This window comes from Cetorhinus maximus, chromosome 6 (genome assembly GCF_964194155.1).
Source record: "Cetorhinus maximus chromosome 6, sCetMax3.hap1.1, whole genome shotgun sequence".
NCBI classification, from domain to species: domain Eukaryota; kingdom Metazoa; phylum Chordata; class Chondrichthyes; order Lamniformes; family Cetorhinidae; genus Cetorhinus; species Cetorhinus maximus.
In genome coordinates, this window is record NC_135884.1 from 21,866,973 (window position 1) to 21,879,700 (window position 12,728).

Genomic DNA, 12,728 nt, shown 5'->3' on the forward strand with positions numbered 1-12,728 from the left:
ACAGGTATCTCTCAGGGCTTCACTGATCTGATCGTTACCAATCAGTCTGTTTTCCCAGAGATCAGTGTCCATACAGAGTCAGTACACAGTACTTATGGCATGCAGGATTGCAGAGCATCCATGCCCTCCTGCAACCCACCTCAGGTGCCTATGACATAACACAAAGTAGACTGATTGAAGCTGCTCATAAAGCAGCACAAAACATGTAGCCTGCAGAAAGTTCAGCACTTAGCTGCCAATTGGACAAGGGTCACCTCAATCACATTAGGGTCATTTTAGAATTGAGCAGACAGCCATTGCACGCATGCCTGCCACTCAGCACCTAGCAGAAGCACAACACAATGTTGAGTTCACTTTTAACACACTTTCATAGAAACACAGTGGAAGGAAACATTAGGACCAAATGCTGTATGGATTTTCAATTAAATTTATGGCTGTGCAATAGTTAGTGTGTGTGCAGACATTATTTTTGGCAAGATTTTGAAGTGTCTTTCATGAGGTGGCATAAATGAGAACTGTGTGAGTTGATGCACACACAAAAAAGTGTCTGTACGTGAAGACATTTTTGTGGTGGGAAGAGAGAAGATGTAGACAAGACTGTTAATGAGCGGTCAAATGTGGTAGTCAAGAGAAGGTTTCCTGCGTCAGATTGACATTGGCAACAGGGTGTCTTCCACAGCCATTTCAGGATACTGTTACTCATCTGGCACTCATGCCCACTGCCCAAGAATACCTAATTTCAGGATGATACCATGATCCCTGAGACTGTATTGCAGAGCACTGCTCCCAAACAAACCACCCATTGCGGGCAACTTAAGTCACCTTCAACATTCCAACTGTGCTCTAAAATGACTCTGATGGAAAAATGGATATTGATGGAGGGTTGTTGAGCTGGTGTTTTGGGAAACATCGATCATCAGCCATTGCTGCATAGAGTACCCATGATCTCCCAGGAGCCACCCAAAGACTTTCTTTTTTTGGGGTCAAGAAATACCCTGCTTCCTCGTAGTGGAGCTTTCCTGACAGCTGTGAAGGAAGCAAGAATTCACATGTATGATGAGATGTTGCTTATCACAAATGAGTTACACATTGAGACGGAGGATAGAGTGTACGGCACAGAAACAGGCCATCCGCCCAATCAGTCCATGCTGGTGTTTGTGGTCCACTAAAGCCTCTTGGCATCTTTTCTCATCTAAATCTACCATTGTAACCATTATTCCATGCTCCTTCAAAAGCTTGACTAGTTTCCCCTTAAATGCATCCACACTATTTAATTCAACCAGCCCCTGTGTTAGTGAGTTCCACGTTCTTACCATTCTTATGGTAAGGAAGTTTATTTTGAATTCCTTATTGGATTTCTTGATGACTGTATTATATTGATGGCATTAATTTTGTGTTCACATACAAGTTGACATTAATCAGTGGAATATGTGTGGTCATAACTGGAATCTTCACCATTCTGTTGTACTACCCAATTTTGGGTGGAATCATGGAGGAAAATCTAGCTTATCATATCCAGGTGCAAAGAAGCAAACTGTATGGATCCGCAGCAAGGAAATTTAATTGTATCTAGATCAAACCAAAGTTTAGGATAAAGAACTGAACTATTACTCTGTGTACTATCAATTGAACTCAGTATGGCCAAATATGGTTCATTTGAGAAATATTTAATTGTAAGGTCTTTATTTTCTAGGCTTGTTACCAAATTATGTCTTTCAACTTTGCTTGGGAGTTGAAGATGATTTTTTAAAGGGCTATTACATCACATCTAATCTTCATTCCATCTACAAATGCAAAATACTGCTGCTGCTGGAAACCTGAAGTAAAAACAGAAAATGCTGGAAATACTCAGCAAGTAAGGGACATCCATGGAGAGAGCAACAGAGTTAACATTTCAGGTCAATGACCTTACAAAAGAACTAACTTAGGCATTTCCTGTTTTTACTTAATTCCATCTATTTCATTATACGTCATTTCCACAATGATGTTACAGTGAACCTCAACTTCTTAGTTTTCTATCATGCTTTTAAATCCAGGGTTTAGATATATACAGGGTACTGGTTTTGGGTAGAAATCATACTACCCTTTATGTCAAAAGGAATTTACCATCAATTTTCATCTTTTCGGGCCATTACCTAGACGAGAATTGAACTCGTATAATCTATTCATTATAGAGAACTTAAATTTTAATAATCAAAATATATTTGAGGGGGTTAACAAAGTGTCTCTTATTCTTTTTATTTGTGTACTAACCAACACTTTCACAATCAAAATAAACCTGGATAAGGTTAACATCAACATTTTGTAGCATATTGTTTTGATGCATCACAGTTACTTAGCCAACACTGCATACCTTTGCAAAATGCAAGTCTTTCTTCTTTTATTTAAATAGTACCTTTCATGACCACAAGATGTTCCAAAGCGCTTGACAGCCAATGAAGTATTTTTGAAATGTAGTCACCGTTGTAACGTAGAAAATGCAGCAGCCATTTTGTGCACAGCAAGTTCCCACAAACAGCAATGTGATAATGACCGGATAATCTTTTTCTGCAGTGTTGATTGAGGGATAAATGTTGGCCAGGACACTGGGGCCTGGAGATATTTTAGGTCCATGTGAGACAGCAGACTGGCATCAGTTCAACTTCTCATCCAAATGACAACACCTCTAACAGTGCAGCACTCCCTCTGTACACCAAGAGTGATTTTTTTGTTCAAACCACCTGGAGTGAATTATACTGAGAGGACAATCGTCAAGTTTATCTCTACTGGAATAATTGGATGTATTCCTTCCTCCCTCGTTCAGATGTTCTTGTGCTATAAATTTTCCTTTTAGGGAAAGTTAACCATTTTTGAGGTATGAATCTGATGAGCTGACATTGTAATTCTGTGTATCTACAAAATTTAATTTTTTACAACATTGGAAAGTTTTTGTGAAGTTGGACCTGGTCTGAATACTAGTTCTTCTTTTTGAGGCTAGAGGGGATTTTAATTTGGTTTCATTAAGAAGACAGCTGCATGTGTTGGGTCTGGGGAGGATGTTTTGCATTGAAATAAAGATGAAAATGTTGGAAAAACTCAGCAGGTCTGGCAGCATCCAGAGAGAGAAACAGAGTTAACATTTTGAGTCCAATATGACTCTTCTTAACTGAAGAGAGGTAGAGATGTGATGGGTTTGATGCTGTTGAAAAATTGGGGAGCAGTGAAGCAAACTAGAAAGTCAGAGGGCAGGAGAGATTAAATGACAAAGGTGTCATTGAACACAAGAAAAAGGGAGTGATAATGATAGTATTAAAAATTAAAGCAGGTGTTAATACACTATTTAGTTCAACCAGAATAAAGGTCAGCACTCTCTGAAAGCAAAATATAATATGTGTTAATGGCAGAATAAGATACAGACTGGCACTTTTGGTGGGTGGTGGGGGGTGGGGGGGAATCAAAATGGAGGACAGAGTTCATGGTGTGAAGCTGTTGAACTTAATGTTGAGTCCAGAAGGTTGTAAAATACTAATTGGAAGATGAAATGCTGTTCCTCCAGTTTGTGTTGGGGGCTTCACTGGAACACTGTAGCGCGTCGAGAACAGAAATGTGAGCATGAGAGCAAGATGGCGAATTGAAATACCAAACGACAGGACAGTCAGGGTCATGCTTGTAGGCTGAGCGAAGCTGTTCCAAAAGGCAGTCACCCAGTCTGTGTTTAGTCTCCCAAATGTAGAGAAGACTGCATTGTGAGCTGTAAATGCAGTAGACTAAATTGAAAGAAGCATGAATAAATCGCTGCTTCACCTGGAAGGAGTTTTTGGGATTTGGACGGTGAGGAGGGAGGAGGTAAAAGGGCATGTGTTACACATCCTGCGATTGTATGGGAAGGTGCCTTGGGAAGGGGATGAGGTGTTGGGGGTGATAGAGGAATGGACCAGGGTGTCACACAGGGTATGGTCCCTTCAGAATGCTGACAGGGAAGGTATGGGGAAGATGTGTTTGGTGGTGGCATCATGCTGGAGGTGGCAGGAATGGCAGAGGATGATCCTTTGAATATGGAGACTGGTGGATGTGGAAAGTGAGGGTAAGGGGAACCCTATTATGGTTCTTGGAGGGAGGGGGAGGGGAGGGGTGAGGACAGAAGTGCCGGAAATGGGTCAGACACGGTTGAGAGCCCTGTCAACCACAGTGTGGGGAGGGGGGTGGTGGGGGACAGTGTAGTATTGACTTGGACTGAATGAATTGAAATTTGGAGGCACCAGCCATGTTTTTATAAATATTATTCTGATACATTACAGGAAGAAATTCCTTTAAAGACCACTGTGATGGCAAGCATTTTGTCGCCGGTTTGATTTTGTGCTTGTGAGAATTGGATTGCCATGTTGTATAGTATGGACATAATTACAAAACCACAATGCTAATCTTGCATTGAATTTAGTTATTTCCTACACACTTGAGGTCTTAAATATAGTATCCCAGTCGAGGTCTCCAAATTTAACCACATCCTCATGGCATTGCTGATTATTGCACAATTTGTTGAAATAGAAGTACTTGCCTAGTAAAAAAAAAATCTGGCAGTGCACAAATTACGTGATAACCCAACTGCGATCTGCTCTCACTTTTGAGGACTTACATAAAGTCATACTTTTTATTTGACTTTAATGCATTTGCAATTTTGATGTCTTGCTGCTGCGATTACTTGTTGCACAAACATCACAGTGTTTAGAATGTTTTCAAAAACTCACAAGTGACATTTAACTTAAAATATTGTGACAGAAGCAACATTTCCCAACGGACAATGTAGCTGTGGAGCACATTCAGTCAACCAATCTAAAGTTTTGGGCATTGTAGCCAAAGACATGCTATTAATCAGACGGTATTGCAGAGGGTCAGACATTTCAGTTTTACGAGATCTGAATTGCTAAAGTTTATGTTTGAGTGATTTTTTAAAAATTGACATATTATTTCGATGAAATCAGACTATTGACTTATATCCCTCAACAAATGTTAAATTTCAGTAAGAGAACCATTAAACTGATTCCCGGGCTCATGCAATGTGATTTTTATTTAGTACCTCGAGCATAATATGGAGTGTTTTTCAGCAATTATAAATAGGTTGCCCCGTTTAAAAGAATGAAAGAAGAATGTTGCACTTCAGCAACTTGAGTAAAGACAGAAGTTGTTAATCCTGTTATGGATGGTGTTTCAGATTGTTTTACAGGAAATCGCATTATGACTATCCGTTGCAGGAAATTGTTTTGAAACTTCCCTGGAGACGGGCCAAAAACAAGTTGAGTGGTGACACTAGTTCCTTGGGCAGGATCATATTTAGACCCTGGATTAATTATATTTACTTTGCGCATCTGCCCTTTGGGCTGCAAACAATGTTTATGCGTCTCTATAACCATGAAACTCCTCCCATTGGTTCACTTTTTTACACTTTACTAAGATGAAATGTCAGAGGAACCCTTGGGCACTTTATTTTTAAGTGACTGGGCGATGAGCAATAATTAATGACTTGTTAGTAAGATTTGTTACTGATTACACACGACCTGATTAATGTCCCCATCTTGTACTTTCATTAATAAGATTGCACGGGCGAGTTACTCATTGACTCGCACCAACCCCGCGCTTTCTCCACCCAAACAAGGAGATACAGCCGGACCGCTGCCATGGAGACGTGACGTTCAAGGCTTCTCATTGGTCCGTCGCTTTTGTTACACGCTTGGAAATCAATGTGACAAGCAGTAGGGCGGGGCCACTCGGCCCCTACTTGCCGCCGATTGGCCGACTCCGCGAGCGGGGGCGCTGCTGATTGGTGGAAAGGGCCGACCAAAGCGGGAGGGCTGGGGGTTGGTTTCTCCTCGCGAGTGGCGGCACCCCCTGTCAATCAGGGAGCGTCAGCCGGGCTGCGTTGCCTTAATTCGGGGAGTTGGGAGGAGAGAATGAACACACTGGGGGATCAGTGCTACTGAGCTGAGTCCTTTAGCATTAACGCTTAGCTGCATAGGAGATGGTAAATGAAAAGCAGCCAGATAAGACAAGTAGTTTCAATTGTAAGGATTACTGCTTGATGAGCTCTCCCGACCCTTTTACAGAGGAATTGCTTCTGAATGTTCATTTCTTTGGAGCAACATTTTTATTAGCTCCTGTTTAAAAGGAACACACGATTGCATTGGACGTGTGCCTTTTTTGGGGGGGGGGGAGGGAGGGAGGAAGGGGAGGGTTTGTGGGGGGCAACGTTCCAGTTCAGAAGAGGACATTAGCCCGTCGGCGATTCCCTTCAAAAGGTTTTCCTCATGAAAAATAAGCTTTTCTCTACTACCTCGGCCATGGCGATGAACAAGAGTGTCGACTGGCTCCAAGAGCAACTGGAATCCGGGGAGGCGACTCTGCTTCTGCTTGACTGCCGCTCTCACGAGCTGTACGAGTCCTCGCACATTGAGTCGGCCATCAATGTGGTCATCCCGGGGCTGATGCTCAGGAGGCTCAAGAAGGGCAACCTGCCCATCAAGTCGCTCATCCCCAACAACGAGGACAAGGAGAAATTCGTCAAACGGTGCAGGACCGACACCGTCATTCTGTACGACGAGTGCACGATCGACTGGCACGAAAATGGGGCGAGCTCTGTCCTGGGCTTGTTGCTACAGAAATTAAGAGATGATGGCTGCAAGGCTTATTACCTGGAGGGTAAGATTAGAAACTTCCTTCTCAGATCTGTAATTTAAAAAATAAACACCCTGCCAAATGAAAGATGAACTTTCTGCCTGGAGGGGTATTAGTTCTCTCTCTTCTCTTCCACCCCCCCCCCCCCCCAATCATGATCAGATGGCAGCTTCAAAACAACTTTTCTCCAGGCAGGCTGTTTTATTCAATGTTGTGCGATAATAATTCTTGAAAAGTCACTCTGAGCAACTTTACTCGTGGACTGTGTGGAAAAAGTCACTGATTCCATGTGGGCTCTCTTCCCCCCCCCCCCGGGGACATACTCTCTTGGGTTCTGTTCTGGATGCAGTGACATGTTGGGTAGTGAAACTTTTTTAAAAAAAATCACTGTTGCGCCAGTCTTTGATGTGCATCAGATGTGCGTTCAAACTTTGGGAAATAGTTGTGGGACTCTTTTTGTTTTGTGTGTGTGTGTGTGTATATATAAAGTTAACTGCTCCAATGCGTGTACAAAGTTCGTGTAATATTTGGGGGAAAAAGAAACAAAATCTTTCCACCAAAAATTCCAAAATGGCTCCGCCATGTTGTCTTGGTTGAGTAAAATCCGTGTTTTCATGAATGAAGGATTCTTCTGGTGTTTTGTTTCTAGTCACTAGAATGTCTAAAACCCGGGCTTATATCATCGTAACCTTTTTTTAATGATTTCTGAATATTCACTGTTTAAAAAGATGCTCTGAAATGTCAGTGGGCTGCTTCTATTTACAACTCCTGTTGTCTGCCTGTCTCCTCTCTCTCTCACACAGGGGGCTTTAATAAGTTTCAGACTGAATACCTAGAGCACTGTGAGACCAACCTGGATTGCTCCTGTCCAAGCAGTTCGCCTCCCGTGTCCGTGCTGGGTCTGGGAGGACTTCGGATAAGTTCCGACTGCTCCGATGGAGAGTCCGACGCCGATCGCGAGCCCAACAGCGCTACCGAGTCCGAGGGGAGCCCCCTGCCAAATAATCAGCCAGCTTTTCCTGTCCAAATCCTGCCGTATTTGTACCTCGGGTGTGCCAAAGATTCGACCAACCTGGATGTCCTGGGAAAGTATGGCATCAAATATATCCTGAATGTAACCCCTAATCTTCCCAACATGTTTGAAAATGACGGGCAGTTTAAGTACAAGCAGATTCCAATCTCAGACCATTGGAGCCAAAATCTTTCTCAGTTCTTCCCAGAAGCTATTTCTTTCATAGGTAAGCTTTTCTTTTCAGAGGTTTCCCATTCATTGTCGGTAATATGTTTTGTGTGTTTAGGAGGAGCTGATTTAATCTGTCCTTGAGCTCCTCCGCCATACTTCAAAGTTTATTCTGGGTGTATTGGCATGTGTGTATTTATGTACCTCATATATGCCTGTGTTGCTATTGTCCTCACTTATTTGTATATTCCATCTGTTTAAAAGATATATAATTTAGAAGCAATTCATTGATTTAATGTCATCCTGGGAATATCTAACTTTACAGTTTTTCTAGTATAATTTTGGCTTTAGAAAGCATTGGAGACATTGAAGATGCCAGTTTCTGAACAAATCTGAGAATTAACTCAGTTGCTTAGTTATTGCCTAACAATCTGCTAATCATGATTTACGTAATCAGTCCTGTTTGATCTATTTGTTTCAACTGTTCTTAATGTGAAATTAAACATTAAAATAAGTGACTACTGAAAAGAAGCTACATTATTTTAATGCTTGGACACGTTAATGAACTTGTTACTTAATTATGATGCACAGCCTGGAATATTACCATTTTAATGTTAGTTGTAGCACACTTTTCTGTTGTCTTAATGACATGATTTATTTTAAAACATTAAACACTAGTCAGATTGATAAATTTGAGTAAACTACTTAGGAAGGAAACTTCACATTTTGTTTAAAGAACACCTGAAATTGTTACATTGCTTTAGACTGCTATGTTGATGCCTTATAAGATGATGAATTTGTTCTTAAACCTAAAGTGGTTCAATTATTATGGTCTGGTATAGAACCTTTCTACATTTGCCTTCTCCTTCACTCCCATCCCTTGGTTAAGCAGGCTACCTGTCTCAGTTCTAGTGACTTTAGTTGCATAATCATACGCTTATTTGGTCTGTTTGCAATACCTGGGATACAAGATCATTTAAAAATCATAATGCATCTTGTGGTTTAAAAATATCATTTTTATTCTTGTCCAGATGTATTCCATGCACATGGCTGGAAAGCCAGAGACTGCTCTGTATGATGGCCACTTAATGGTCCCAGGTGGCAACAGCAAATTTTCCCCTTCATCTCTTTCCTCCACCTTGTCACTTTGTTAGTGTACATATTTGCAGTCATACTTTTATGAATTATTTGGAAAAATGAACAGTTGCTGTCATGCTTCTGTGTATCTGTAATTGAGACAACTATTTCCCAGAATGAATTAATACACTGAATTACATAATGGCGAAGCTTTTAAACTGGAAACCCAATGTTCAAGTTTGAACACACCTACAGCTTGCATGCTTGAGCTGCTCCCACTTGTGTAGTGGTGGGGGCAGTAAACTGCTTTGTTTAGCCTTCATTGAGACTAGTCTAGCAAATAGTTTTTAAATTGTTGCTGGACTTTACTAAATGTTGACCAACTGAATGTTGTTCAGTAACAATAGTAACATGCAGGGAATTTTTTTTATTAGTTTAGAAGTAGCTGGAACATTTCTTGAACTAAATATGTAACCAAGGTGCATAAATGTGGAAAAGTTTTGTATCTAGGATACAAGAGTTTTAGCTTGAATCCGTATCATTGTAATTAATATTTTTACTTTTTTATATTTATTTTGGGATAGATGAAGCCAGATCCAAGAAGTGTGGCATCCTAGTTCACTGCTTAGCTGGGATTAGCAGGTCAGTCACTGTGACTGTTGCTTATCTCATGCAGAAATTAAACCTATCCCTGAATGACGCTTATGATTTTGTAAAAAGGAAAAAGTCCAACATCTCTCCGAACTTCAACTTCATGGGGCAGCTTTTAGACTTTGAAAGAACTCTAGGACTTACCAGCCCTTGTGACAACAGGGCACCTAAAGAGCAGCTGTATTTCACCACTCCTACCAACCACAATGTTTTCCAGCTGGAATCTCTTGAGTCAACATGAAGAAAGGAACGCGTGCAAATCTTTATCCTAACCGTTTGAAAAGCTTACCATCAGGCGATCTTGGGGGAAAACTGGTCTGACCAGGTTGATGTATCTGATCACTGTTTGGAGAGCTTGCTATCTCGTATCGCCCTGATAATAGTAATCAGGAAATAAACTGGCGTTCACTAAAGAGTGGGTTTTCAGTCTCAAGGTATTAAAGTTTTGGGAAGAATGGTTTTCAGAGCGCAGTTATCTTCTGTGACAGCTGATTTCGTTAAGCACAAAGGCTGGCACTGAAACCCACTACAAATCTGTTGGCTAAATGTGATGAAAAGACTTAGGCACTTGGACATCTCCAGGAAGGTGCCATCCCAGTACTCTTCTGATTTGCCTTTTGAGGTAGTTTTACTCTACAAAATGTAGGGTTCTGTATTTCCCTCTAATAACCAGACTGTTGTACAAGCAGTTATTGTTCAGTCACATTTTTATGATTGTTTTCTATGTTATTTGTTGACCTAATGCAGTTTGCACAGTTGTGAAGCCTTCAAGCCACGGCACTTCACTGGTACTCCACAGAGAGAATGGACACTTCATTGTAGTAGGCATCTAGCAAATGTGAATGGAGCAGACCCAGATGTTCCTTGTACGCGGGTCATGCCTTGACAGTTTTGTAGGAGAGTTAGCAGTGCAAGAAGACAGTTGTTAAATTTGTTTCCCTAAATGCTTAAAGCTGAAGAAGATGGACCTTTAGAAGTCCTAAACCAATTTCTTTACAGCATGCTTGAAGTTGCCCTAGCTGTGTATAGTCAACAGGCTATGATTAATGTCAAACAGCTGGGCTAAATCAGATCCAGGTCAGTCTGTCAGTGGGAAGTAATTGTAGATGCCAGCACTTATCTTGCATATTACATACTGAACTTTTTTTTTACTGTTGCTGCTACTCTGAGGTCCCAGACACAATTGAAATAGAAACCTTTGAGCTGCAAATAACAGAAACCAAGGTTACTGTAGTGTTATACCTGGGTGGAAAATTGTCTTAGGCTTCAGCTTTGGCTGACCTTGTAACCTATTTCAGCATTTTTTTTTTGTAGTATGGTCTCTTTAATGTATTGAAAATCCACTGAGATGCTTGGTATTAAAAATGACTTTGACGTGATTTGTATTGATGACCGAAGCTTTTGGGTCCAAATTTCTGCAATATTTTGTGCATTTTGTTTCCTTTTTTTAATGAAAAGTCCAATTTTCTTAGCCTTTTTTGTGGAGGAATGTTAACGTGACCGTGTAAGATACAAAGAAAAGGTTTAGCAGTTAAAAGAACACAGGCATTATTTGGGGGAGGGGGAATCGGTTCATTACAAAATGGATCATTTTGCATCTTACCTCACTGAGGACTTTCAGGGATTATGAAAATGCATCAGTTATCGTGTTACAGCTAAGTGGATTTGTAAAGCTTTTGTGCTGTACATGGTTGAGATGCATACATGTTTCAATATGAGCTTGGTAGAGGGTAGTTTTTGCTTTCTGATTTATGAAGGAAAAACTCTATATTGTATAATATTCTGAACCAATACAACACATGTTTATACTACAAATAAATATTGAATTATTTTTTCTTTAGATGCTGCGTCACATTTCTGTGTCCACTTCATTTTCTTTTAAAACCTGTTGTTCTTGGGATGTAAATGACATTGGCAAGCCAATATTTATTCCCCCTCCTTGGTTACCTTGAGAGCATGAAGAGTCAACCACATAGTATGGGAGTAGAAATACACACAGAGCAGTTCTGAAAGAGATGAGTGAGTCAGTTTTGTTTTTAGTCATTTACTGGAGTTCAGTTTCACAACTTATGACCTCCTGAGTTGTTAGCCTGGTACCATAACCACTAGGCTACTATCCTTTTGTTATAATTTTTTTCTAGCAGTTCCTGTTTTTGTACTTTCCTGCTCTTCCTGTTCACTAGGTTAATGTCTTCTACTAAAGTTTCTCATCAGGATTTCCTCTTTTTTTTATCTCTGACATATGCACTGTTTAACAGCATTCAGTATTAGCCAGTTTAAAAAAAAATGGTAACTTTTCTTTTTGGGAAGGGTATTCAAAATTAAATGCTCATCTCTGGTAGTCTTGCACCCCGACTTGTCATTGTACTGAGCTTGTTTTGACAATTAAGCTCCACTATGGTTCTGGTGCACAGGTATACTTGCTTGTAGGCTATTGGATGTTTGAAGTACCTTGTAGTTGTTAAGCACCCATTTTTCTTTTTGGGGGGGGGGGGGGGGGGGGCGCGGTTTGAAGGGCTGACTGGACATGCCAAAGTTGAAACTTATTCCATTGTACCAGGGGTACCTGTTTTTATTTGACAGGGCTGTGATTTCTCTCATTGAGTTTGGCCTCCAGGAAGTCTCTTAATTTCACCCTCTCCTTTGGCTGTGTGAGGAGAAAGGAAGATAGAATTGCAAGTAAAGAATGAATGTCAAATATTTGGGTAACTCCTGCACCTTAGGTTCACACTTTTTTAAAAAAAAAAATAATGCTGATTGGCATATAGTAAATTATACAGTATCTTTAACCTTTTGGTGAAGTGGTTGCATTTCATTTGTTGCATGTGAACATGTTGGATTGATGTGACCTAATGCTTTCACTTTAAAATTATATTTAAATGTGTTTTAATTTTGCATATGCACTGTTTTATTATGAGGGAACTGTTAACATGGTAACAAAGATACTGAAAAAGGAAAATATCTACCATAAACTTCAAAATAAAATGGATACAGTTTCCTAAATCTATTCTCTCAGTAATGTGAAATGTCAAGTTCTTCATACCTAACTTCACTAGGTGAATACTTAATGCATTAAAAATTTCAGATTTTCTTTTAAACAAGTTGTGGCTGCAACAGTCAGACAGCCAGAAGCTAAGTCCATGTCCTGACTATTGGAGGGTTTTCCAAATCAGAC

The 12,728-nt window shown here is 40.4% G+C and overlaps 2 protein-coding genes across 2 annotated transcripts in view; both read left to right on the top strand.

The window, feature by feature from the left end:
- The window catches only part of LOC144681626 (POC1 centriolar protein homolog A-like), a 142,870-nt gene extending 135,283 nt beyond the window's left edge, over window positions 1-7,587 (top strand). Inside the window, exon 12 of the mRNA XM_078543402.1 lies at window positions 7,449-7,587. The gene's annotated coding sequence lies outside the window, so the exon portion shown is untranslated. The remainder of the gene's footprint in view (window positions 1-7,448) is intronic.
- On the top strand, window positions 5,889-11,393 carry dusp7 (dual specificity phosphatase 7). Its single transcript, XM_078543404.1, has 3 exons — window positions 5,889-6,669; window positions 7,449-7,883; window positions 9,487-11,393. Exons 1-3 carry the CDS (start codon window positions 6,279-6,281, stop codon window positions 9,792-9,794), a joined length of 1,134 nt encoding a protein of 377 aa, XP_078399530.1. The 5' UTR covers window positions 5,889-6,278; the 3' UTR covers window positions 9,795-11,393.
- The last annotated feature ends 1,335 nt before the right edge of the window (window positions 11,394-12,728 follow it).